Here is a 27,673-nt window from a genome sequence, read left to right as displayed (position 1 = left end):
TTCAGCAGGCCCCCAAAAAATGTGGATGGCACACGGACCGCAAAACAAACATGGTCGTTTGCATGAGGCCAGAATATCACAGATCTATCTATGATGATATAGCAGCACTATATGACTCTGTTGCTCCGTTACAGCACATATTGCAGACACATTCCTTAGCATATCCTTTAACTATCCCCATGTGTTGGGGTCGCTGTAGTCTTATGTTTGCAGAAACCCAGCAGACTGCATTGTGCGTTCCTCCCTCCATCCCGCCCTCTCTTCCCTGGAGTGGGGGTGTGTGGATGTATTCTGTTACCTGTCAGCCAGGAAGGTAAAACTTTTTTTTCCCCCTGCTCTGCTGTACGCTGCAGCTGGCTTGCGTGTTGTCTGAGGCTCTCCCTCATGATATTGAGTCATACTATACCCTCCCTCAAAAAAAAAAAGCCACAGACAAAAATCAAGCCCTCAAGACTGAACAGGGTGTGGTGAGTGGTAGCTCCGTTGTCAAGAGCAAGGAAAAGAAGTGAAGAGAAGGTAAGAACTAGGGGGATCTAAACCCGTATGGGGGGGATCCTCCTGTGGACCACAGCTAGAGGGGTAGCACTGTTCATGTACACCCCCTGTTGTCCGGGCAGAGTACGATAGCACTCTGTGTATACATACCTTGCCCATGGGCACTGGTGGCAAACAAACAACTCTGCCCCTTTAGTTGAGGAACCAAAATATGTTATTTTGGAAAAAAGGTTTTATACCTGCTCACTAAAGTGTCCATCTCTTTTGACAGAGTCAAGATGTACGGAGGTCCCAGTGCAAAGTAAGTACCTGGTCTGCGAATTATGTTTGTGTGAGACACCTGATCCCTGCACCGCCTCAGATACACAACACTCCTCAGGAAGCTGTGATGGGTTACCAGGGCATACTTACCACAGAAGGCAGGAGAGAAGTCATGCCGAATTCATTTACAGGCTTTGTCAGCCACACTTCAGGTTCTCCTCATTGATATATCTTTAGAAATGGCCTTCAATGAGCAGTGGTCACCTCATTTATAAGGTCTACACAGCGCTGGGCTCTGGTTCCCGTCTGGTATATGGTATAAGGTGCGTTGTCCATATCTGAATCGCTCTTCTTTACAGAGAGTTAAAATATTGAGATTGTAATATGTCACAATTACATTTATGATTTTTTTTTTTTTTTTTGTCCAACTGCATCTGTTTCTCAATCTGATTCATTCTCGTTTCCTCCTCTTGATTTTTCCGTTACCCACCCAGCCTGTATGTTGTTTCCTTTTTTCAATTTGTAACTTCATCCTGTCTCTTACCCACAAACCACCTCCTTTCCATCTCAAATCACATTCATTCTGCTTGGGCCCTTCCTCTAATGATTTCACGTGCTCCTGAACCTAACACCAAGGCTTAACAAGATCTGTATAAGAACATATATATTAGATATATTATCAGAGATTACTCTGTCTAGGAAGTCATTCCATAGGGTCAGTGTTCTATATTGCAATATGTCAGTTGATGAATTGGCTGATGGTGAAGTACAGAGACATGAAAACATAGAATATGAGGGACTGAAATGTTGAAATGTGCAAGAGAGTAGGTTCTAGTGAACAGGGACTACTCTAACGCCTCTGGACCGCCTAACGCAGATCTGCGGTCTGGAGGCAGCAGCTCTGCGCAGAGTGACGCATATATACGCGTCATCTCGCGAGAGCTGCGATTTCCTGTGAACGCGCGCACGCGTTCACAGGAACGGAAGGTTAGAGACAGGATCTCCAGCCTGCCAGCGGCGATCGCTCGCTGGCAGGCTGGAGATGCGATTTTTTTTTAACCCCTAACAGGTATATTAGATGCTGTTTTGATAACAGCGTCTAATATACCTGCTACCTGGTCCTCTGGTGGTCCCTTTTGTTTGGATCGACCACCAGAGGACACAGGCAGCTCAGTAAAGTACCACAAAACACCACTACACTACACCCCCCCCGTCACTTATTAACCCCTGATCACCCCATATAGACTTCCTGATCAACCCCCTGTCATTGATCACCCCCCTGTAAGGCTCCATTTAGACGTCCGTAAGATTTTTACAGATCCACGGATACATGGATCGGATCCGCAAAACACATACGGACGTCTGAATGGAGCCTTACAGGGGGGTGATCACCCATATAGACTCCCTGATCACCCCCCTGTCATTGTTCACCCCCCTGTAAGGCTCCATTCAGACGTCCGTATGATTTTTACGGATCCACGGATACATGGATCAGTTCCGCAAACCACACATGGACGTCTGAATGGAGCCTTACAGGGGGGTGATCACCCATATAGACTCCCTGATCACCCCCTGTCATTGATTACCCCCCTGTAAGGCTCCATTCAGACGTCCGTATGATTTTTACGGATCCACGGATACATGGATCGGTTCCGCAAAACACATATGGATCTGAATGGAGCCTTACAGGGGGGTGATCAATGACAGGGGGGTGATCACCCATATAGACTCCCTGATCACCCCCCTGTCATTGATCACCCCCTGTAAGGCTCCATTCAGACGTCCGTATGATTTTTACGGATCCACGGATCGGATCCGCAAAACACATATGGACGTCTGAATTGAGCCTTACAGGGGGGTGATCAATGACAGGGGGGTGATCACCCATATAGACTGCCTGATCACCCCCCTGTCATTGATCACCCCCATGTAAGGCTCCATTCAGACGTCCGAATGATTTTTACGGATCCACGGATACATGGATCGGATCCGCAAAACACATACGGACGTCTGAATGGAGCCTTACAGGGGGGTGATCACCCATATAGACTCCCTGATCACCCCCTGTCATTGATTACCCCCCTGTAAGGCTCCATTCAGACGTCCGTATGATTTTTACGGATCCACGGATACATGGATCGGTTCCGCAAAACACATATGGATCTGAATGGAGCCTTACAGGGGGGTGATCAATGACAGGGGGGTGATCACCCATATAGACTCCCTGATCACCCCCCTGTCATTGATCACCCCCTGTAAGGCTCCATTCAGACGTCCGTATGATTTTTACGGATCCACGGATACATGGATCGGATCCGCAAAACACATACGGACGTCTGAATGGAGCCTTACAGGGGGGTGATCACCCATATAGACTCCCTGATCACCCCCCTGTCATTGATCACCCCCCTGTAAGGCTCCATTCAGACGTCCGTATGATTTTTACGGATCCACGGATCGGATCCGCAAAACACATATGGACGTCTGAATGGAGCCTTACAGGGGGGTGATCAATGACAGGGGGGTGATCACCCATATAGACTCCCTGATCACCCCCCTGTAAGGCTCCATTCAGAAGTCCGTATGTTTTTTACGGATCCACGAATACATGTATCGGATCCGCAAAACACATACGGACGTCTGAATGGAGCCTTACAGGGGGGTGATCACCCATATAGACTCCCTGATCACCCCCCTGTCATTGATCACCCCCTGTAAGGCTCCATTTAGACTTTTTTTTTTTGGCACAAGTTAGCGGAAATAGATATTTTATTTTTATTTTACTTTATTTTTCTTACAAAGTCTCATATTCCACTAACTTGTGTCAAAAAATAAAATCTCACATGAACTCACCATACCCCTCATGGAATCCAAATGCGTAAAATTTTTTAGACATTTATATTCCAGACTTCTTCTCACGCTTTAGGGCCCCTAAAATGCCAGGGCAGTGTAAATACCCCACATGTGACCCCATTTCGGAAAGAAGACACCCCAAGGTATTCCGTGAGGGGCATATTGAGTCCATGAAAGATTGAAATTTTTGTCCCAAGTTAGCGGAAAGGGAGACTTTGTGAGAAAATTCAAAAAAAAAAAAAATCAATTTCTGCTAACTTGTGCCAAAAAAAAATAATAATTCTATGAACTCGCCATGCCCCTCATTGAATACCTTGGGGTGTCTTCTTTCCAAAATGGGGTCACATGTGGGGTATTTATACTGCCCTGGCATTTTAGGGGCCCGAAAGCGTGAGAAGAAGTCTGGGATCCAAATGTCTAAAAATGCCCTCCTAAAAAGAATTTGGCCCGCTTTGCGCATCTAGGCTGCAAAAAAGTGTCACACATGTGGTATCGCCGTACTCAGGAGAAGTTGGGCAATGTGTTTTGGGGTGTCATTTTACATATACCCATGCTGGGTGAGATAAATATCTTGGTCAAATGCCAACTTTGTATAAAAAAATGGGAAAAGTTGTCTTTTGCCAAGATATTTCTCTCACCCAGCATGGGTATATGTAAAATGACACCCCAAAACACATTCCCCAACTTCTCCTGAGTACGGCAATACCACATGTGTGACACTTTTTTGCCGCCTAGGTGGGCAAAGGGGCACACATTCCAAAGAGCACCTTACCACACATTAGGGCCCCTAGAATGCCAGGGCAGTATAACTACCCCACAAGTGACCCCATTTTGGAAAGAAGATACCCCAAGGTATTCCGTGAGGGGCATGGCGAGTTCCTAGACTTTTTTATTTTTTGTCACAAGTTAGCGGAAAATGATGATTTTATTTTTTATTTTCTTACAAAGTCTCATATTCCACTAACTTGTGACAAAAAATATAAAATTCTAGGAACTCGCCATGCCCCTCACGGAATACCTTGGGGTGTCTTCTTTCCAAAATGGTGTCACTTGTGGGGTAGTTATACTGACCTGGCAATTTAGGGGCCCTAATGTGTGCGCAGTAGTTTGAAATCAAAATCTGTAAAAAATGCCCTGTGAAATCCTAAAGGTGCTCTTTGGAATGTGGGCCCCTTTGCCCACCTAGGCTGCAAAAAAGTGCCACACATCTGGTATCGCCGTACTCAGGAGAAGTTGGCCAATGTGTTTTGGGGTGTCATTTTACATATACCCATGCTGGGTGAGATAAATATCTTGGTCAAATGCCAACTTTGTATAAAAAAATGGGAAAAGTTGTCTTTTGCCAAGATATTTCTCTCACCCAGCATGGGTATATGTAAAATGACACCCCAAAACACATTCCCCAACTTCTCCTGAGTACGGCAATACCACATGTGTGACACTTTTTTGCCGCCTAGGTGGGCAAAGGGGCACACATTCCAAAGAGCACCTTACCACACATTAGGGCCCCTAGAATGCCAGGGCAGTATAACTACCCCACAAGTGACCCCATTTTGGAAAGAAGATACCCCAAGGTATTCCGTGAGGGGCATGGCGAGTTCCTAGACTTTTTTATTTTTTGTCACAAGTTAGCGGAAAATGATGATTTTATTTTTTATTTTCTTACAAAGTCTCATATTCCACTAACTTGTGACAAAAAATATAAAATTCTAGGAACTCGCCATGCCCCTCACGGAATACCTTGGGGTGTCTTCTTTCCAAAATGGTGTCACTTGTGGGGTAGTTATACTGACCTGGCAATTTAGGGGCCCTAATGTGTGCGCAGTAGTTTGAAATCAAAATCTGTAAAAAATGCCCTGTGAAATCCTAAAGGTGCTCTTTGGAATGTGGGCCCCTTTGCCCACCTAGGCTGCAAAAAAGTGCCACACATCTGGTATCGCCGTACTCAGGAGAAGTTGGCCAATGTGTTTTGGGGTGTCATTTTACATATACCCATGCTGGGTGAGATAAATATCTTGGTCAAATGCCAACTTTGTATAAAAAAATGTGAAACGTTGTCTTTTGCCAAGATATTTCTCTCACCCAGCATGGGTATATGTAAAATGACACCCCAAAACACATTCCCCAACTTCTCCTGAGTACGGCAATACCAGATGTATGACACTTTTTTGCAGCCTAGGTGGGCAAAGGGGCCCACATTCCAAAGAGCACCTTTCGGATTTCACCGGTCATTTTTTTTTACAGATTTTGATTTCAAACTACTTCTCACGCATCTGGGCCCCTAAAATGCCAGGGCAGTATAACTACCCCACAAGTGACCCCATTTTGGAAAGAAGACACCCCAAGGTATTTTGTGATGGGCATAGTGAGTTCATGGAAGTTTTTATTTTTTGTCACAAGTTAGTGGAATATGAGACTTTGTAAGAAAAAAAAAAATCATCATTTTCCGCTAACTTGTGACAAAAAATAAAAAGTTCTATGAACTCACTATGCCCATCAGTGAATACCTTAGGGTGTCTACTTTCCGAAATGGGGTCATTTGTGGGGTGTTTGTACTGTCTGGGCATTGTAGAACCTCAGGAAACATGACAGGTGCTCAGAAAGTCAGAGCTGCTTCAAAAAGCGGAAATTCACATTTTTGTACCATAGTTTGTAAACGCTATAACTTTTACCCAAACCATTTTTTTTTTTTACCCAAACATTTTTTTTTATCAAAGACACGTAGAACAATAAATTTCGTGAAAAATTATATATGGATGTAGTTTTTTTTGCAAAATTTTACAACTGAAAGTGAAAAATGTAATTTTTTTGCAAAAAAATCGTTACATTTCGATTAATAACAAAAAAAGTTAAAATTTCAGCAGCAATGAAATACCACCAAATAAATTCTCTATTAGTGAGAAGAAAAGGAGGTAAAATTCATTTGGGTGGTAAGTTGCATGACCGAGCAATAAACGGTCAAAGTAGTGTAGTGCAGAAGTGTAAAAAGTGGCCTGGTCATTAAGGGTGTTTCAGCTAGGGGGGTTGAAGTGGCTAGACAGGGGCGTAACAAATAACCACGGGGTCCATTCCACCATGATCACCCTCTGCAGAATGCTCAGGATATGAATAGCTTCTGATTATTTTGGTCTCTCTAATGCACAGAGATAATTCCTACAATGCTGTCATAATAGCAGAATGACAGTAATGTCACAGTACAGGGATAATGCACACAATTGATGTCACAGCACAGGCATAATCTGCGCAGTAACATTACAGTATAGGAATGTACTGTAACCGTTACGTCATTTTACAGGGAGAATGCACACATTGATGTCACAGTGCAGGGATAATGCACACAGTGATGTCACAGTAGTGGAGTAGTGCACACAGTGATGTCACAGTACAGGGATAATGCACACAGTGATGTCACAGTAGTGGGGTAGTGCACACAGTGATGTCACAGTAGTGGGGTAGTGCACACAGTGATGTCACAGTAGTGGGGTAGTGCACACAGTGATGTCACAGTACAGGGATAGTGCACACTAAGATATCATGTTATACAACAGACAATGCAGTCAAAAAGGTTAACATGTCCAGTGTTACACTGTGGATTTGTTGAAAATGATCCTTAGAACATGCATGGGTTTTGACAAAGAGATAAATAGATATATAGACAGACAGAACACTGACCCATTCATTTCTATTGGGCCATGCACTCTGTATTATAGAACGTGTGCTATTGTGGTCTGCATTTCTGGTAATTTCTCATGACGGGAGGGAGAAAAATGTGGTGTGCACACAGAAGGGACATATTTTGTGGACCCATGGTTTGCAGACCAAAATTCAGACAGTGTGCATCAAGCCTTATTCATGAGATTTGTGAATCTTTATTAGGTGAATAAGGGCCCTTTTTTTTAGAATCTGGAATTGTGTTAGATGTGTAGTCATACGGTCAGTTCCATGCCGTGCCTTCTCCTCCTCCGCACTCGCTATCTGGGCCCATGACCGCTGTTCACCTACAGCTGACCTCACCACACAGGGAACGTGGTATTGAAGTTACCTTCGGATACTGTAATGCTATCTGCTCAGGCTTAACAGCGGGAGTATTCAGTATATATTCTTGCTATCCATCCTCTCGCTCACCTTAAGAGACCTTTAGGCTGCATCTTCATTTATCTGATGGAGCGCGCCTCTTTCTCCATATTGGGACTATCACTGGACTATATTTTACACCATGACCGTGGTTACGCTATTGGGATGGCCCTTAATTGAATTGTGCATTCATATCATCATTAGCTCCCGCCTCCACTCTCTCAATCCTACCTGCCATTCATGGATTGATAGTTTGGGCTCTGTTCACATCTGCACTGGCATTTCCATGTTTCTGTTCCGCTTTGAGAACAGAAAAATGTAAATAACGCCAGTGCTGAATCAGTCACATGAACTAATCTGTGGTACACATGGGGTCTGTCATTTTACCAGATAAAATAGCGCAACATTCTCTCTTTCTTGATGGAATCAGTGATGGAGGCTCCTAACAATTTACTTTGTTTTGTCATGTTGTTTTATGAGTGATATTTGTCCAATATATAAACTGTCTGTGTGCGACATGTTCTGAACGTAAGCCTTGGGTGATTGGCATGTGCACACGTCTTTTATGGTGGCCATTAAGGCACATAACAGTAAGTATTTAGTGTTAGGTTCCCGTCTTATAGAGATCGCCTTGACGTTTGGCAGACGGGCCCAAATAATTTTGTACAAAATGTATTTAACAAGAATCTCAAATTTGCAAAATAAGCGTAGCATTAGCACCAGAATTTTTTTTCTATAAATATGGCTTTATTGTATGTTATTTGTATTTGCAGAGTGCTGTTGCATTGTGTTTTTTTCTTTGCCCTAGCCTGTAAAGCCACCCATTAGTGCCAATGACGTCACCGGGAACACTGCTAGGGCTGTAAGCAAAGCAGCCCTTGCCCTACGCCCTATGGAGTCGGACCATGTCCAGAACTGAAACCACCACTAAAAGGCCAAATCAACATTGGCTAAGCAAAAAAAGAAAGGGGAGGGGGCACAACGTTACATAAAGGGAAAGTGCTCACAACACAATGAGGTGGGACTATCCGGAACATGTGCGCCAACATAAGGTCTCACCCAAGCACATGCCCATAAGGGAATGGGATTCATAAATTAAAGATGGCCACTGTAACCTAGCAAATCATGCGATAATGAAATAAAGTGATTAAATCTTTTATGATTATTTTATTTTGAGTGATTTGTGGGAATGCATACTTTTGCTGTAGAAGTTGTATAATCCAAGAGAAGACAAGTCCTCCAGAATGAGAGACTTTTCCAACTCTGACTAGGAGATGAGGGTTCTAAACATTGGACCCCCTGTATGAACTCAGAATCCCTAATAGGGTATATAAATATGGGTTTCTAAACCAGACAACCAGTTTCAGAATATTCAATGTCATTCACTTTTTTATAATTAATTGTTGAGTATTAAAACTAAACGGTAAGGTCACCATATATTTTGGCTGATGTACCATATTCCTCATATTTTCACTATCCTGTCTACATTTTTTTCTCAATCATAGGGATTTGAGATTTCCCTCATCGGTTTCTGAACCCGGACTTCACATTTTCCGCATTGAAAAGATGAAGTTGATTCCTGTGCCAAGTGAAAGTCATGGCGTGTTTCACTCTGGAGACACCTACCTCTTAGTCTTTAACTCACCTGAAGGCAACCAAATCTTCGTCTGGAATGGTGAGGATTAGAGAGCAGATTACTCTGTGTTTTTTCTTGTGTCTGTTCATTGTGTAGATTATAAAAATGTCAAAATTATTATTGGTAGAGTCATGTGGCAGGGAACCAAATGTTTCAGCATCCTCTCAGTTCTAAATGGAAGTGAAGAGGTTGAGGGTTATGACCCAGAAGACCAATGTCTAGGTCTGCACAGAAACCTATCACTGCCCACCTTCAGATCTTTAAAAAAATAAAATAAAGTAAATGCCTTAAAATAGTCCATACAGTCACCCTGTTGTGGCTTTCCTCTTAGAGTAAAAACCCATATATTATACAGTTGTAGTCAATTTTCTTACCAATGAAAAAGACGGGCTCATTGAAGTGGAGGGAGAGTAGCCAGATGCATCTCATCTGGTTCATCATTTTATTTTCTTCTCTTGCAGGAAATGGAACGTCAGTGGACGAGAGGGCTGCAGGAGCCATCTACAGTTCTCAGCTCCACATGCACATGGGTGAAAAACCTACTCAGAACCGTGAAACACAAGGTCATGAGAGTGCAGAGTTCATGTCCTTTTTCCCAAAGGGAGTCACATATTTGGTAAGTGATCTATCCTGGACAGATATTCGATTAAAAGCTGTCTTTCCTGGGGTGTGTTACAGCTGTGAAATGTATGAAATAGTGTATTGTAGATGGTAAACCAAATCTTATAGACCCTGTGGAACAGGGATGTCAAACTCGTGGCCCTCCAGCTGTTGCAAAACTACAACTCCCATCATGCCTGGGCATCCTACAGCTATCAGGGAATGCTGGGAGTTGTAGTTTTGCAACATCTGGAGGGCCATGAGTTTGACATCCATGCTGTGGAAGCTTGTAAAGTGTTCAGCACTGGTTGTAATCCAACTTTCCTATAAAAATAAAATTATTAGACTGGGTTCACACCAGCATTAGACATTTTCATTTGTTCTGCTCTTTTAGAAGAAAAGAATAATAATAATAATAATAATAATAAATAATAATAATAATATAAGTGCTGGATACAGTACATAACTGAACTGAATGAAGCCAAACCCTGTTGATGATAATGGGGTCCGTTTGGGACTCTGCTTTTTACGGGACAAAAGTGTCTTGCATTTTTTGTCCACTCTTTTACTGAAACTACAGTATGTTGGAGGCTCAAACAGATGTGAGCAAGCCCTTAGGGTGGGTTCACACTAGCGTTAGAGATTCCGTTATAACTATGTTATAACAGAAAGCCATAACGGAAAATAACAGAATCCATAAGGCGGAAGGACGGATCCGCTCTTCTGCCCATAGACTTGTATTATGATGGAATGCTAAACGGAAGCCTTTAAAAGGCATTCAGTTTGCTTTCCATTGTAATAGAGGTCTATGGGAATCAAAACTGATCCGTCTGGGTCCCATTATGCAAGACGGAAAACAAAGTCCTGTCGATTGCATAACGGGACCCAGACGGATCCATTACGCTTTCCCATAGATTTCTATTAGGACTGAAAGCAAGCAGAATGCCTTTTAAAGGCTTCCGTTTTGTTTTCTGTCTGGGAATTCCGTTATTTTCCTGTTAAAACGGAAAGCCATAACTGAATCCCTAAAGCTAGTGTGAACCCAGTTCGGCAGGGGTCCAACTCCTGACAGCCCCGCAGATCAATTGTTTGAAGAGCACCATGGTCCTTGCAGCTTACCAACCACAGTGCCATTCATTGGATAGCAGCTGTGCTTGGTATTGCAGCTCAGCCTCATTCACTTGAATGGGACTGAGCCGCACCTAGGTCCTGTGACCGAGGAATGTGACGTTACTGGCCTAGAAAGAGGCTGAGGTGCTCACGTGAACACCTTGGTTTTTCCCAAGAACTGATTAACAGCAGTGCCAGGTGTTGGACCCCCATCGATTTGATATTGATATTGATTACCTATCCTGTGGATAGACTCAGGGGTGCACCACCAATGAGGCCAATCGCCTCAGGCAGAACCAGGTAGGGGCAAGAGGGGGGTCAGCGGATGGGCCATGTGCAATGAGCACTTTCATTGTGACAAAGGGGTTAGGTTAAGAAATTGGCATGGGGGGGTGCAGTTTCAGTTTTCGCCTCAGGCAGCAGAAAGGCTAGGTGTAACCCTAGATAGATTAGCAATAAAAAAAATCTAGAGCAAGGCCTTTAAGACTGCAGTGGGCACTAGGGTGTGTCACTGGAGGTTAAATGAGACTTTACTCACTAGGCCAATACTCAGACAAGAACTTCAAACTACTCTTTCTGAATACTTTTCTACTAATCAGCCTTCTGTCTCCTCTGTTTCTGTGTTATGGGAAGCACATAAGGCAGTGTTTAGGGGTTCGAGGCTGAAGAAAGATCGTGCTTTACTCCAAGAAACTATTAAAACTCAGTAGAGCTAGAGTCACAGTTAGAGAAGCAACATTCTTATCACTTGCTACACCGTATAGTGCTCCTTCGAGCTAGATTACATGACAGACTTTGCAAACACAGAAAAACTCTTATTATACTCGAGACAACGTTTTTATGCTTGGGGCAATAAACCTCACACTATGTTAGCAAGACAACTCCAAGATTCTAACATTTTGGGATCCCCTACAGTCCTAAGATGTCCTGATTGGGACTAAGGTTTATGACCCTTGAGAAATATTGAGGATCTTCCAAGATTTCTATGCCTCTTTATATTCCCTTCCACAACAAGTGTCATTTGACCAGGTGGGAAGAAATAGCCCCCTTACCTTATTTTTTAATAAATGCAATCTCCCAAAGGTAACAAATGAAGCCCTGTCGTCACTCAATGCTCAGATAACGATAGAAGAAATTCAAGAGGTAGTAAGTCAATTACCCAACAGCAAATCCTCTGGTCCAGATGGCCTGCCCTACCTCTATTATAAGACCTTCTCCTCTATCCCTTTTACACATATGCTGTCACTTTTCAACTCTTTTCTACAGGGTTTGCCAATTCCTACTTCTATTTTGCATTCATATATTACCCTTATCTTAAAACCGGGTAAAGACCCATTAGACTGTTCGAGTTATAGGCCTATAGCCCTTCTCAACTCAGATTTGAAAATCTTCACCAAGATCCTGGCCAATAGGCTAGCGTATTGGTTACCACAATTGGTGCATAAAGATCAGGTGGGTTTTGTGATGGGTCGTCAGGGTCGGGACAACACGAGGAGAACTATAGACCTTATAGATGTTATCAATAAACATAATCACCAGGCTCTTTTGTTAAGCCTTGACGCTAAGAAGGCATTTGATCGCCTGAGCTGGCCTTTTTTGTTCGCTGCCTTAGGAGCTTATGGTATCTCGGGACCCTTTATTACAGCTCTGCACGCTCTGTATACCCGGCCAACGGCTACTATTAAAATGCCACATATTCAATCTCAGCAGTTTTCCACCTATAATAGTACACGTCAGGGATGGCCACTTTCACCTCTTCTTTTCGTGTTGTGCATTGAACCTCTGGCAGCTGCCATTAGATCCCAACCTGATATACACGGAGTTAAGGTCAATCAGGTAGAATTATAAGGTTTTACGTTATTTGGGAGTGCAGCTGACTCCCTCTTACTCTACTTTATAGACTCAAAATTTCCTGGCACTCTTAAGTGGATGTCTTTACCTATTTCCCTTTTAGGTCGTATAGCCACCGTCAAAATGTTTATTTTGCCAAAGATACTATATTTATTTGAAACCCTTCCAGTTCCAGTACCTGGAAAGGAATTGAGAGCACTTCAGTCCGTAATATAAAAATGTATATGGAATTGAAAGAGACATAGAATAGCTTGTAGTACTCTTACAGCTCTTAAGACACAAGGAGGGCTGGCGGCACCAGATATCACTCATTATTGGGCTACTCATCTTAGGCGGTTGCCGGCATGGTCAGCTTTATATGCATATTCTAGGTGGATAGAAATAGAGAAGCTGTGGATGGTGCCTATACATCCCAACTCACTTTTGTGGTCACCTATCCCACTTACGTTACTACCACAGTTGTTGGGGCCAATGTTTTTTACATATGAGTTGTGGCACAGGTGCAAAACACTGTTTCACTTGGCATCTGACAACTCCTCCATGACCTCTTTTTTGTTTAACCCTTTATTTCTGACGGGTATGCGTGCATCTTTTTTCAAACCATGGTTCTCTAATAAGTAGGAGAATTCGTACAAGATACTAATGTTTTGGTATCATACTGCACAATTACTGAGACACTTCGAGTTCAATATTTCGGATAGGTGTTGGAGATGTGGAATAGGGGTGGGCTCCCATATACATATTTTTTGGGAATGTGTACTACTGGTCCCATTTTGGAAATCGATTCAATCTCTTATTCCAGCTATTGGACATTAGGTTCCCCTTAGATCCCTTTTTCTACTTATTAAATTTGCCTCCTACGCCTCTGAAAAAACACGTTTTGACATTGATTTTACATATATTAACGGCAGCTGATAGCTAGTTTCTGGAAGAGGACAGACTCGCCTACTCACTTAGACCTACTGGCCAGTATATTATGCAATGAGCAGGACACTGGTACAGTGGATCAGCTATGCAGTGGGTCAGTATATAAGTGTAGTAATTCGTGATGCCAATTGCAGCTTGCGCAGGTACTGTAGCAGGGCCCTTTAAGATGTTATAACTCACGTACCAGGTGAGGAATGCCAGAGGGGGGTAATGTCTCTGTATACCTTGGTACAGCTGGACTCCTGGATCCTGGCTCACTTGCAATAAAATTGAGTGTGGTCAGTAGGAGTGATTGAGAAATGATTGAGATCCAGACAGGAGATATAATCCAACTTGTCTTTACTTAATGGCAACAGATATCCATACGAGTTACAGCATAAGTCTTTAGGGTCCCAGCAGGCATTGGCAATATGAGGCAGGAATTTATATCTATTCTGCTTCTGATCATATGCCTAGTGAATCTGGCAGGTATTTATCTTCTGCTCTGTCTGTCTTCTGCCTTGTAATGGGCCTGACTAGCTGAGGAGGAATTTGGCTTCTTCTGGACTCTGGATTAGTACTCACAGGACTGCTCGCAGGGAATAATGTCGTCCTGGAGATCTGAAGTTCTGGAGGGTTGCTTGCTTGTCACCAGCTGAGGTAGATGACTCAGGCTAGGGAGATGGATCCTTGGCGTCAGCCGAGGCTGGATCCTGGGTTGGGATCCCTGGTTCTGGGAGCTCCTACCAACACAACCTACCCCAGCAGGGGTGGCTGGTACACTAACTCTTCTCCACCTCATGAGACAGGACATGGGAACGTCCCACTTCTGCTCATACAGGGGAGACTAGACTGGAATGAAATATTCCAGGCTAGGTATACTATCTGGCTATGGTCTGCTACATATTGCTGCCACCTGCTGGTGGACAGGGAAATGACAACAAATACATAATACAGGCCTGGAAAATACATATACAGGAAATGCACAGATGAATTACACAAGATGACAATAAATATACACTTGACATGTTGTAGCAGGGAGAAAGAGTTTAGTGACATACTCTGGGATGTTACAATTAGAGATCAGAAGAATGGAATATCTTACAGCTACCATAACTGATCAGAAATAAAAAATTTAACCGAATATGGCAACCCTGGGATGATTATGATAAAACATGGCGATGCCATTTATATACCGGTCAAGAGATATGATGTAATATTTTCATGTGCCAGATAGTTGTTGGTCTATCGTCTAGACCCATTGTTACTGTTCTGATGACATTGCTACCAGTAACTTATTATTCGTATCTTTTCTCTTCTTCCTTAATGTATGGATATTTGCATTATTTTAAAAAATATAATTGAAAATACTAAGTATAATGATACTATTGTATTATGCTTTTCAATAATATTTTAATTAAAACATAATTATAAAAAAAAAATTGCAGTGGGCTCCAGTTGCAGCCACTGCCTGTTAGGATTATAGGATACTAAGAATTGTTTTTTTTTTTTTTACTTTGTCCATCCAATCCTGTATGTTATAGGATGGAGGAGTTTCTTCTGGTTTTCAACAAGCACAAAAGGACTCTGCTGCCCCTGCCCACCATCTCTACCATGTGAGGGGACGGAAACAAATCCGGGCTACAGAGACCGACTTGACTTGGGAAAGTTTCAATACTGGAGACTGCTTTATCCTGGACACCGGAAAGGTAATAACAGCATGTCATGATCATGGTGTAACCAGAAGTGTGGAGGATTGTGGTAGCAGATGGGATCAGACTTCACATAAGCTCACTTAGGTAGGGCAGAAGAAACAGAGGTGTTGCCCATTACAGATCAGATCACTCATTTTATTTTGTAATCAGTTCTACATGTCTATACGTGTTCTCTAGGAAATGCTCTGCTATGCTGTTGAGTCAGTGCCAAGTGTGAATACTTTTGTGTAAAGATGTTGTTCCAAATAATGGACTTAAGATCCAGATAAACATTCTGGAAGATTATTTTTTTTTTTTACTCATTTTATTAAAAGATAATGAGACAAGTATGGCACAAATAAGACAGCGCAATGACCCACGCAGGGGCTAAACGAAGATGCAGATACGATACACATATGAAGCTGTGATAACATATAGCAGGAGTCAAACATGCAAAAGTTACATGACAAAGGCACAGGTGTCACAGTCATAGATCAATACAGTACAAGTACGTTGCACATTCAGGTGATCCTCAAGGCATTGACACTTAAGCCAGCCACATAGCTCCCCTAGCAGTAATAGAACTCTAGAGGTCGTCGGCTGTCGAGTGCAGATGCGAAGCATGCAAAGTGAGTGGAGATGCACACAGTCACCCCACACTATCAAATTTCTGCGGGCATCCCCTGTGTTTATAGACAATGTTCTCCATGGAGACCGCATCATTCACCAGAGAGAGCCACTGTCTCTTTGAGGGAGGGGAATCACCCATCCATCGCAGTGCAATCGCCTTCCTAGCAAGGAACAAAGTCTCCTCTAAGAAAATTTTGTGGTAATGTGTCCAAGACTCGTCCACTACACCCAAGACACACATCTTAGGACATACATTCTGGAAGATTTTAATCAGATGTATAGACTATTTTATGCAAGCCATTTATTATCTTCTCTGCCTTAAGGTGACCATACATATTAGACAGAATTTGGTTGATGGTTGAACAGACCGGTAAAAATGTGAAAAAAGATACAAGACGGATCCGTCTATCTGCACGACAAGCGGAGAGACGGATCCGTTCTTGCAAAGCATTTGTGAGACGGATCCACATCCGGATGCGTCTTACAAATGCTTCGTCACATCCAGATCGGTGGATCCGGCGGGCAGTTCCGACGGAACTGCCCGACGGATCACACTGCCGCAAGTGTGAAAATAGCCTTAGTGACTGCACTGACCTGAGCGCAATGGGAAAGCTGGGATACAGCTCTGTGATGATACATTCTGAGACTGCATCTAAGACTAGGAAAGCTGGGTTACAGTTCAGTGATTATACACTTCCAGTACATAAATAGAGCTCCATTTACCCACCATAGACCAAAGGGTAGCATTCTTTGTACAATGGACTGACACATATTAATATGGCATTTGTATGTGGTATGGAATATATATATATACACACACACATATATATATATATATATACACACACACATACACACATATATACACACACTGGATAAATTCAATACTTTATCATTTTTCCACTTGTTGCCTCTGACCATGCAGTTACTGTGGCTTCTAAATCAGTTGTTTTGTCAGAACCTTGTTTTGTGGATAAAAATCTTACAGCCATTTAACAATCAATTTAAAAACAACAGCCTCCCCCTGGTTTAAGAGCAGTACCACTCATGCCCAACTCTGCCTCCCATACTGGGCTGACTATTCCTACTGTCCCGAAAGCTAACACTTGAGCTGACCATAAATGTCAACTGTCACTGTACAGTATGTGGCCTACATGGAATAGGCAGGGCCATGTTCCACACGGTTTCAATCTGTCAGCCCTTAGACCGCTAATGATCATTTTGTGGCTCACTGTCCATACTGAGGCCTAGCCCGTCCACCATATCTACCCTAGAAGAGTCTCACTCCTGCACATTCAAAGTATCACACTCACTAAGTGGTATCACAGTCTACTATGGCCTGTCATACAGCTGACCTACAAAACAAGAGTACATATAAGCACAATATACTAGTGCATCTCAATAAATTAGAATATAATCAAAAAGTTTATACTTCAGTAATTCAATTCAAAAAGTGAAGCTCATATTCTGTAGATTCATTATACACACAGTTATCTATTCAAGCTTTCATTTCTTTTAATATTGATGATTATGGTTTACAGCTAATATAAAACCCAAAAGTATCTCAGAAAATTAGAATATTGTGAAAAAGTTCCATATTGTACACTCATGGTACCACACCTGCAAAGGTTTCCTAAAGGTGGATTTACATGTACCAATGAGCAGCAGATTATTGGGAAGGAAGAGCTGCATTGTTTTGGGGCAGGTCGCTGTTCGACAGTTCAATCTGCTGCCCAGAAATTATAATTTAGGTGCCTGCATAAATGACGGTTCGACCTGATGAACAAGGATTTCGCTTGTTTATTGGGTGATCTGCTGCACCTTTACACTGGCAAATCCGCAGGAACGTTCATTACCAATAATCTGCCATATTATCTGCACTTCTAAATCCACCTTAAAAGGGGTTATCCCATGATTTTTGCAAAAAAATAAAAAATTTAAAATCATTCATCATATATATCATACATGACAATCTCTTTCTAACAAAGCTAGAGACAACTCTGTACTTTACATGGATCCAGAGATCTCTCCATTCATTGTTCTGCTAGATTTATATCAAGCTAAAAGCTCAAGGGGAGTGTCCTTTCTGCTGCAGTTCACTCCCCATCACAACTCAGGAGGCAGTTCAAGGATGAAACTGAACATGTACGGTCTTTTCAGTGAGCAGGACAAAGAAATAAGAATAAGAACAGAGAGCAGGTGGCTCTATACAGATACACTTTATTGAATAACCCATTGGCAATACAAACATTTTAATTACATGCAATTACAAAAATATTTAGATACAGATGTTGGTTTGAAAGCTGTAGACTCATTTTTCCTGGGACAACCCTTTTAGGTATTTAACTGGTCCCTCAGTCTGGTTTAGTAGATTACACAATCATGGGGAAGCCATAAAAGGTTATTGCTAAAGAAGCTGGCTGTTCACAGAGTGCTGTATCCAAGCATAGTAATGGAAAGTTGAGTGGAAGAAAAAGAGAAAGTGGGAGAAAAGAGAAAGTGTGGTAGAAAAGGTGCACAAGCAACAGGGATAACCACAGGCTTGAAAGGATTGTCAAGAAAAGGACATTCAAGAATTTAGGGGAAATTCACAAATTCACAAATCCACACACAGATGTATCCAGGACATGGGCTACAACTGTCACATTCCTTGTGTCAACCCACTCATGAGCCAAAGACAACATGGGCCAAGAAGAAAAAGGACTGGACTGTTTCTCAGTGGTCCAAAGCCCTGTTTTCAGATGAAAGTAAATTTTCCATTTCATTTGGAAATCAACGTCCCAGAGTCTGGAGGAAGAGTGGAGAGGCACACAATCCTAGTTGCTTGAGGTCCAGTGTGAAGTTTCCACAGTCAGTAATGGTTTGGGGAGCAATGTCATCTGCTGGTGTTGGCTCACTGTTATATCAAGTCCAAAGTCAGCAAAGCAGTCTACCAGGAAATTTTTAGAGCACTTCAGCCTCACTATAAAGCTTGTCAGCAGAGGGAAGCATTGTTTCATTTTCCAGCAGGACTTGGCACCTGTTCACACTGTCAAAAGTACCAATGCCTGGTTTAATAACCAAAGTATCACTGTGCTTGATTAGCCAGCAAACTTGCCTGACCTAAACCCCTTAGAGAATCTATGGGGTATTGTCAAGAGGAAGATGAAGACACACCAGACCCAACAATGTAGACGATCTGAAGGCCACTATCAAAGCAACCTGGGCTTCCATAACACCTCCGCAGTGGCACAGGTGTATCGTCACCATGCCACGCCGCATTGATGCAGTAATTCATGCAAAAGGAGCCCCGGCCAAGTATTGAGTGCATATATTGGACATACTTTTCAGTAGGCCAACAACTGACTTGAGTTTTCATTAGCTGCAAACCATAATCATCAACACTAAGTCAAACGCTTGACATAAATCACTCTGTGTGTAATGAATCTATAGAATATGAGTCACTTTTTGAATGAATGACTAAAATAAATTTACTTTTTGATGGTATTCTAATTTGAGATTCACTAGTATATACATGGATGGTACAAATAAATATATCTGATCAGCCTCTCAAAAATTCATATTAAAGGAAAAGGCAACTTATTGAAGGATATCTGCAGATAAGAGCATCGAAATCAACCCTCTACAGTTACCTTTACACGATGTGATGATTGGTATGATTGAGCGACAAACGAGTTGTTTCTTGGTGTAATGAACATTTCAACAATAATCCTTTAGACGCGCCAATTATCGTTCACAAAATCGCTATTTCGATCGCACATTCCATAGTTTGTAAAGCCGACTGTTGCATTTATACAAAGTAAATCTGAGTGGCGTGCAGTGAGCGATTCCTGTTTACACGCATGAAATTGTTAACGTCCAATGATGATTTTTGTGCCCACATAAACCATCAAACCAACGAGAAATCTACCGATTGTCGCTCTATCGTTCATTGCTTTTACACTCAATGCAGTTTCGCTCGATTTAACCATAACTTACACAAAGTACCTTTACATCAGACTTCTCCCGGCACAGTGACTTCTGCATGCTCCCAACAGTGTCATACAGAACTTGGCAAGTTATTTCCTGCATAGCTTTTCTTGTTAGCTGACTGCACTGTAATCATAAAAGAAAATACAATAAGAGATGAAAGTAAGCAATTCTCTTTAATCATAACTACTTGGACTCTATCTGACAGAGGATTTGACAAGTAATTGTCTAGAGTATTGCTACAAGCTCTTTGGTTTCTGGCACACTAGAAATTCTGGTTGTGTGAGAAGAGACATGGGAGCTGAAAGAAGAAAAAAAAACTCTGTAGGACTGGCTTTATATTTTGTTAAAATCATATCCAGGAAAAAGAATAGAGGTTCTACGTGTAGTGTGAAAGATTATAAACTTGGGAAAAAGTTTATAAAAACTTTTAGAAAAACTAGAAATTTATAAGGAATCTGTTACTGTTCTGACAGTTTACGCACATCATACAGGTACACAGAAGCAAAAACATTCTAGATTGTAGTGAGCATTGGTCCAGAACTCGGATTTGCAGCATTCCCTCGTTTCCAACAGCGGGTTGTCTGAGCATTCTACTGTTCGATAGCCTACTCCTGGTCATACAGGTGTAGAGATGCAAAAACATTTTAGGTTGTCATGAGCATGCTCCAAATATTGAATACTTGCATTTAATTTACAGAAATGACAGTTTAGGGAATTTGGTACACAGTAATACAATTCAGCAAACTTTAACCAAGAAATTAAGCTCAAAGACACGGTTATAACTACCATAGTGGCAAACCATGCGACTGCTATGGGGCCCAGTTGGGATCATCCCCTCTTCTACTGGGGGTGAAAACTTGGTCAGGACTCTACCCTCTAAAGCAGCGTTTCTCAACACCGGTCCTCGGGAACCACCTAGAGGTCATGATTTGAGAATATCCCACAGAATGAATACCAGTGGTAAGTCCTGATCCATGGACACTAATTATATCACCTGCTCAATACTAAGGAAATCCTGAAAACCTGACTGGCAGGTGGGTCCCGAGGACCCTGCTCTAAAGGAACAACTTTTAGCAAATAAGGCAGTGGAAAAAATGGCCCAAGGGTCATTGAAAGGGGTTTAGGTGGAAACCCTTCTGTTCTGTGTGGGGGGTTCTGGTTCGATCCTTGCTATGGGACCCTTATTTCTCTATGTATGTCACTGCTCAAAGACATGCAGTATACTTGTCAACCATAATCTCCATAGGTTACCTTGAAGTGAAGTTGGTTTTATAACAACTTGAAATTTTAAAAACAATGTACAATGACAGAACATGAGTCACATACAAATGTCATAGGACATAACATTTACAGGTGATTGCGGAGGTCCCCAGTTCTGAGGTTACAAACAATCTTGTCCATATACAGTATATTGGCTGGGTCCCCCATAGCAAGAATGGAGAGCCAATAACAGAGTGCCTCTGCATGTTGCCTATATCAACCAGCTAGGTTAGTATTGACCTACCAATACTGAGACTGTCATTTCTTCACTGTATATTCCAGTTTATTTATGTCTGGTCCGGGTCTCAGTCAAACATGCTGGAGAGAAACCGTGCACGGGATCTGGCCAATCAGATAAGAGATATTGAACGCCGTGGAGCTGCAAAGGTTGAAATTATACAAGAGGGGGAAGAGCCGGAAGAAATGATTCAGGTGACAACAATGGCAGAAGCCAGATGGTTTTTTCACAAGTGGAAGTTCCAATAAACTGAAAGTTTAGTTTGGATGAGGCAAATTAAGTTGATGTGAATGAGCTTCATTACTTGGGGTACTTGCGTTAGAGGATTCTGGCAGACAGTTCCATCACCGGAACTGCCTGCTTGATCCGGCAATCCGTATGCAAACGGATAGCATTTGTTTCCAGATCCGGATCAGTCTGACAAATACCAGATCTGTCTCTCCAGTGTCATCTGGAAAAACGGATCCGGTATTAATTTTTTTCACAGATTTAAAGGTCTACACATGCGCAAACCGGGAAACTGGATCCGGTTTTCCAGAAAACTTTGTACGGGATTCCGGTGTTAATACATTTGAATGGAAATGAATGCCAGTGTTCCGGAATTTTGGCCGGAGAAAATAACGCAGCATGCTGCAGTATTTTCTCCGGCCAAATACCGTAAGAGGGACTGAACTGATGCATCCTGAACGGATTGCTTTCCATTCAGAATGCATTAGGATAAAACTGACGCGTTTTTTTCCCAGTATTGAGCCCCTGTGACAGAACTCAATACTGGAAAACTTTAACGCTAGTGAGATGGGAACCTCCTGAAACATGACGAGCAGAGCCGCTCCCACAGTCACAGCAACAGTAAGAGGAGTAGCCCAACAGCATTCCTACTGCCATGAGTTTTCTACTCATGTACATTTAAAAACACCGCCTTTCTAAGTGATTTCAGTCTTCACATAGACAGCAGTAGAAAATATGCAATGGACACTTAATTTTGAAAGGCCGCATTCACATAGTTAGTCCTCATGCACACGACCGTTGTTTGGGTCCGCATCCGAGCCGCCGTTTTGGCGGCTCGGATGTGGACCCATTCACTTCAATGTGGCCACAAAAGATGCGGACAGCACTCCGTGTGCTGTCCACATCCGTGGCTCCGTTCCGCGGCCCCGCTAAAAAAAATATAACATGTCCTATTCTTGTCCACGCTTTGCGGACAAGAATAGGCATTTATATTGCCGGCGCCCGTTCCGCAAATTGCGGAAGGCAACACGGGCGGCTTAAGGTTTGCAAAAAATGGCACGCCCGTGTGCATGGGGCCTTAGTGTTTTATCAGTGATTTCAATCAGTGTGAGTAAAAACCTGGAGTGGGGCAAAAGCAGAGCAGGAGCTCATCTTTCCATTATATCTTATCTGTGTGTCCTCACTGATCAAACACTGACCAAATAACCAGTGTGAAGGTGGCCTTAAAGATCAACTAGTTCAGAGGATATTACCAAGCTCCCTCATGGCCAAGGGTGGTAAAATATATAGCCGATTTAGTGCAGGAAAAGAATTATCTGTATTGCTCTTTTCAAGGAGATGTTATATACAATTTCTAGATTTTGGGAAAAAGAGCAGAATCTCTAAAGGAAGGATGTGCAGAGGATGACAAGGAAGCAGATGAAATGCATACAAGAGGAGCTGTGCTTTATCAGGTACATATTGCTGATCATAATACACGTACCATAAGATGGTAGCACCATTACTTACACCCATTGTCAAATGATACAGGTCTCAAATGCCAGTGGCAAGATGCAGGTGTCTCGAGTGGCAGATGGAGCCACCCTCCGTAAAGAGCAGCTAATATCTGACGACTGCTTCATCCTGGACACTGCTGGAAAACTCTACGTTTGGAAAGGTATTCATGGCTTATTAGAAGCAACCATAAACACTCACAGTAGAGAAGTTGCTCCACTGAAAGTACGTCTAGCTGTGCAGTTTAGTCAGTGATCCTGAAAGGGGGAATCATAGTTTGAAAAAAATTCTAAAAAAGAAAGGCAAGAAAGCTATCAGAATAATAATAATAATAATAATAATAATAATAATAATAATAATATATACTCACTGTGCCTAGCCCCCTCAGTTCTAGCGCTGCAGCTCTGATTCCCTGCAGCGGGATTTGATTTTCATAACCGCAGTGCCTCTACACTGGACATGACCCCGCAGCCAATCACAGGCCTTAATGGTTTTGTGCTGTATACCACCAAGGTCGGTTATTGGCTGCAGTACTCACTTGCAGTGTACACACGTCATCGCAGCAGCCACACCTTTTCCATTTATTTTTTATCTCTGACAACTAGAGTTGAGCAAATTTACAATTTAGATGCGAATTGACTAGACCATAATTGAAAATGCTTTGATTGCTGTGTAAAATTGTGGATGGCATTATGGTTCTCTCTTAAAATTCTCCCAAATCAAATCTCAAAATTTGCTCATCTCTACTGACCTTTTACATTTGCCCAATATTTCCCAAGATGATTGTGCCCGATGGCCGGACATCCTCATACAGCCAATACACTAATCACAGTGATCTGTAAATGTGGGTGTCAAAGGAACCTGACAAACACTAACAGCAGTATGATTTTTGCAGGCAAAAAAGCCAACAAAGAAGAGCGGGAGCAATCACTCGAGATCGCCAATGAGTTCCTGTCACTGATGAAATATTCCCCAAGAACTCAGGCGAGTCCTCTTATCCACCTCCACTAAAGTCCAGTCACTTTCGGTGTTACAACTGTTTGGTTATGGCTTCATAGCATCGTTTGGTCCAAGCACAAACTGAAGCATGGGTCTTGCATGGATATGGAAGTATGGTGGATCCATTAGTGCAGCATCACTGGGATTTTTCTTCACACGATAATTATATGAAACAAGCAATACATTTGGAAAGGCTGTGGATAGCTTGTAATGTAGCACCCACACCATTAATTATTTGTGCTCCCATCCTCCATTGTAATTGTAATATAAGAATGGAAACGTGTAGCAGCTATGTACATACCAAAAAGGCAGAACATGTTACTGCTACTATGGGGACAGCTCTGGCTGGTCCTTTCCCTATTGTTATGGGCTCGTAAGAACTAGCAGGACTCCACTTTCCTGCATAGGAAACATAATGGGACTAGTTATATGTAAAACAATGTTGTGTAGATTTATTCTCCTATCCCCTTCAAAACCTCAACCTTCTATCCACAGGTCCAAGTAGTGTCTGAAGGCAACGAGTCACCACTGTTCAAGCAATTCTTCAGCCACTGGGTGTGATCTCCGTGTCACCTGGAAGTGTCCATGCCAATTCCTACTCAGACAGTATAATGTACTTTGGCCCTGCAGTAGCCTTGGTACATAACTTGCTATCAATGTATTAGTGGTGATGGAAAAACACAGTGGGGCACGTTTACTAATGGTCTCCACGCGTAAAAAGCCTGTATCCGACTGTCTTATTTTTTTTAAGTCTCATTTACCAACTAATTTAGTGTCTATTACAAATTCAGAGGTTTTCTAACTGAGCCTAATTTCCATCCTCTTTACATAGGTGCGCCACATTTAGTCATAGTCTTATTTCTACACCACTCCAGGGCTGGCATAATTTTCTGGTACAACACAATTTGCTTACTTTCATGGAGATATGCGCCAAAATTCTGCTCACTTGCACCTAATTAGACCAGTTTTAGTAAACATTAATCTGTCTTACAGGAAAACAACCACTAGATGTCAGACTTTAATAAATCTTTTTTTTTTTTTGTTTTTGTTTTGTTTAAGGGATAATAAATGAGGTGCAAATTGAAGAGAGAATTTGCCAATACGCTATGTTTTTATTTGTTTGTTGTTTTTTTGGAATAAAACAAAAACAAAGGCAAACGTAGTAAATGTGCCCCAGAGGCTTCAGTGCCCTAGAAAAGGAGACGACTTATTCCATACATTAAATATTGATTGCCATCTGCGTGTATAGTTCATGGTTATTCACTTTAACCCAAATGTGTGGCACACCTACCAGCTGTAGTTACATTCCTTGTTCACAATGCATGAAAGCTGGCACCTGCCTCTGACACTTCACACATGGCCTCCTCAGCAATTAGCATGCTTCACTGCCCATCCTGGGACTTCCTCATTAGAGGATGCTAGATATTAGATTCTCATAATAGACAATCATTTTATAAATCACCTTTATTTTCAAGAAATTAAAAAACTACCACATTTACTGGAAAATCTTTGTCGTACTAATAATTAAAGGTAAAATACACACGGGAAGACCAAATTCTAGGAACACTCTAGCTTATGTCAAACACAGGGCCTGTAGATTCAAAGAACTCCAAAGAAATTAGTCATGCTTCGCTCCCTCAGGCTCTACACCAGGTAAACAGTATCAGTTTCACCTGGCGCGCACCTTTAAAAGGTGCGGGCTGACAAATACACGCGGTTAAACTGTATCGCAACACAGTACAAGCAAAGTGAAGGGGACCTGACAAATCTCATGTACACATTGATTGTACTGTATTATGCTACAGTTTACCTCCTTGTATTCTGCAACATGTGCAGGTTGCCCAAGAGCAATGTCTGCAAACTCTAGAGTGAAAGCTGACTCGCTGGCAGATCCATGAGCATATTAGGAAACATTAAACCAGTGGTCTCCAACCCGATGCAAAAACTATGAATCTCAGCTTACTAGGAGGTGTAGATCTGTGAAGATCTAGGGTTGGAGAACACTGAATTTTACCCTCTGCATTTCAAAGGGTGAAAACCACAGAAAAATCCACAACCACAATTGACATGCTGTGGATATCAATTTTTTTTTTTTTTTTTTTTTTTTTACAGAGGTTTCTGCAGAAAAATTCCACAGCATCTAGAACAGTGTTCCCCAACTCCAGTCCTCAGGACCCACCTGCCACTCATAATTTGAGAATATCCCACAGAATGAATACCCGTAGTAAGTCCTGATGCAGACACTAATTATATCACCTGCTCAATACTATGGAAATCCTGAAAACATGACAGGTAGGTGGGCCCTGAGGGCTGGCGTTATGGAACACTGGTTAAAAAGCTTATTCACTTTGCTGCTACTGTAGACACTAGGGGGGCACATTTTTTAAGACCAGCATTTTGACGCCAGTCTTAATAAGCCTTATAGCTGCCGGCAGATCTGCCCTCTACATAACTTCGGCGCATCCAGCGCCGATTCTAAATGTAAGACAGCTTCCTTGCCTTTTGTATACCTAAACCAGGCATAGAAAATAATGAGACGGACCTGACGTCTCACCTATTCTTTATTTCTTTTTTACACATAAGTCGCAGATTCTGTCCCACCATGGCATGCAACAGAATCTGCGCCAGAGATGGACCACAAAAGTTGCGTATATCTGGTCATAAATGACCCCCTTTGAATTTTCCATGTGAAGATCTGCAGAGTATATACCACGTGTTGCTGTACTTTAAGAAATATTCACCATTTTGTCCAAAAGGCTCCTTCATAGAGGTTGTCAATTAACCACATCTTTAGTTCAGAGCCACTTCCAATTCTCTACTGTTACGCTAGGGCTACATAATGACATTTTTAGTGCAACAGTCGCGCAACATTTTTTATAATGATAGCCAACGGTGTCGCAGTGCAACATGCTGGATTTTTGCGTGATTGTTGCAATGCAACACCATTGACTATCATTACCAAAAATGTTGTGTGACACGTTGCCATGTAGTTGTACGACATGTCGCCGTGTAGCCCTAGCCTTAGTATGGCTTTAATTAAATGGGTTGTCCATTTGTTAAAGGTATTGGCCAGTTAGCATTATTATGCTATCGGCATTGATGTCCGGTAGTTCATTATGCACAGGCTGTGCATGCGCAGTTTCCATGTCAGTTCCCAGTGTTAATGAACAGAGGCCAATAATGAACGTAACCCTCCATGAGCGGCCATGTTCCCAACAGTTGCGTGTAAACATGAATTATGGGTATTAAACTATCGTATATTAGTAGTTTGATAATGGACAACCTATTTAAGTCATGGCCTGTGTTACGGCACGCAGAGTAGGTAGAGGGGTTAACGCCAAAGCTGTTCTTTTTCCCGAATATGAAATCAGC

General features: G+C 42.2%; 1 protein-coding gene across 1 annotated transcript; it reads left to right on the top strand.

The window, feature by feature from the left end:
- Positions 1–272: 272 nt before the first annotated feature.
- Positions 273–25,807, top strand: CAPG (capping actin protein, gelsolin like). Its single transcript, XM_044296491.1, has 10 exons — positions 273–516; positions 767–796; positions 9,189–9,358; positions 9,781–9,935; positions 15,331–15,495; positions 21,625–21,774; positions 23,167–23,262; positions 23,339–23,465; positions 24,198–24,286; positions 24,797–25,807. Exons 2-10 carry the CDS (start codon positions 774–776, stop codon positions 24,860–24,862), a joined length of 1,041 nt encoding a protein of 346 aa, XP_044152426.1. The 5' UTR covers positions 273–516; positions 767–773; the 3' UTR covers positions 24,863–25,807.
- Positions 25,808–27,673: the final 1,866 nt, after the last annotated feature.

The sequence above is a fragment of the Bufo gargarizans genome, chromosome 6, assembly GCF_014858855.1.
Source record: "Bufo gargarizans isolate SCDJY-AF-19 chromosome 6, ASM1485885v1, whole genome shotgun sequence".
Taxonomy (NCBI): Eukaryota; Metazoa; Chordata; class Amphibia; order Anura; family Bufonidae; genus Bufo; species Bufo gargarizans.
Note: the sequence above shows the minus strand (reverse complement) of the source record. Positions and strands in the feature narration are given on the sequence as shown.

Bases quoted from the DNA above. Each gene is read 5' to 3' on its own strand.
- CAPG (XM_044296491.1), top strand. From the start codon at position 774: ATGTACGGAGGTCCCAGTGCAAA. The intron at 21,775-23,166 runs GTGACAACAATG...TACAATTTCTAG, and splicing joins AGCCGGAAGAAATGATTCAG to ATTTTGGGAAAAAGAGCAGA. The intron at 24,287-24,796 runs GCGAGTCCTCTT...TTCTATCCACAG, and splicing joins AATATTCCCCAAGAACTCAG to GTCCAAGTAGTGTCTGAAGG.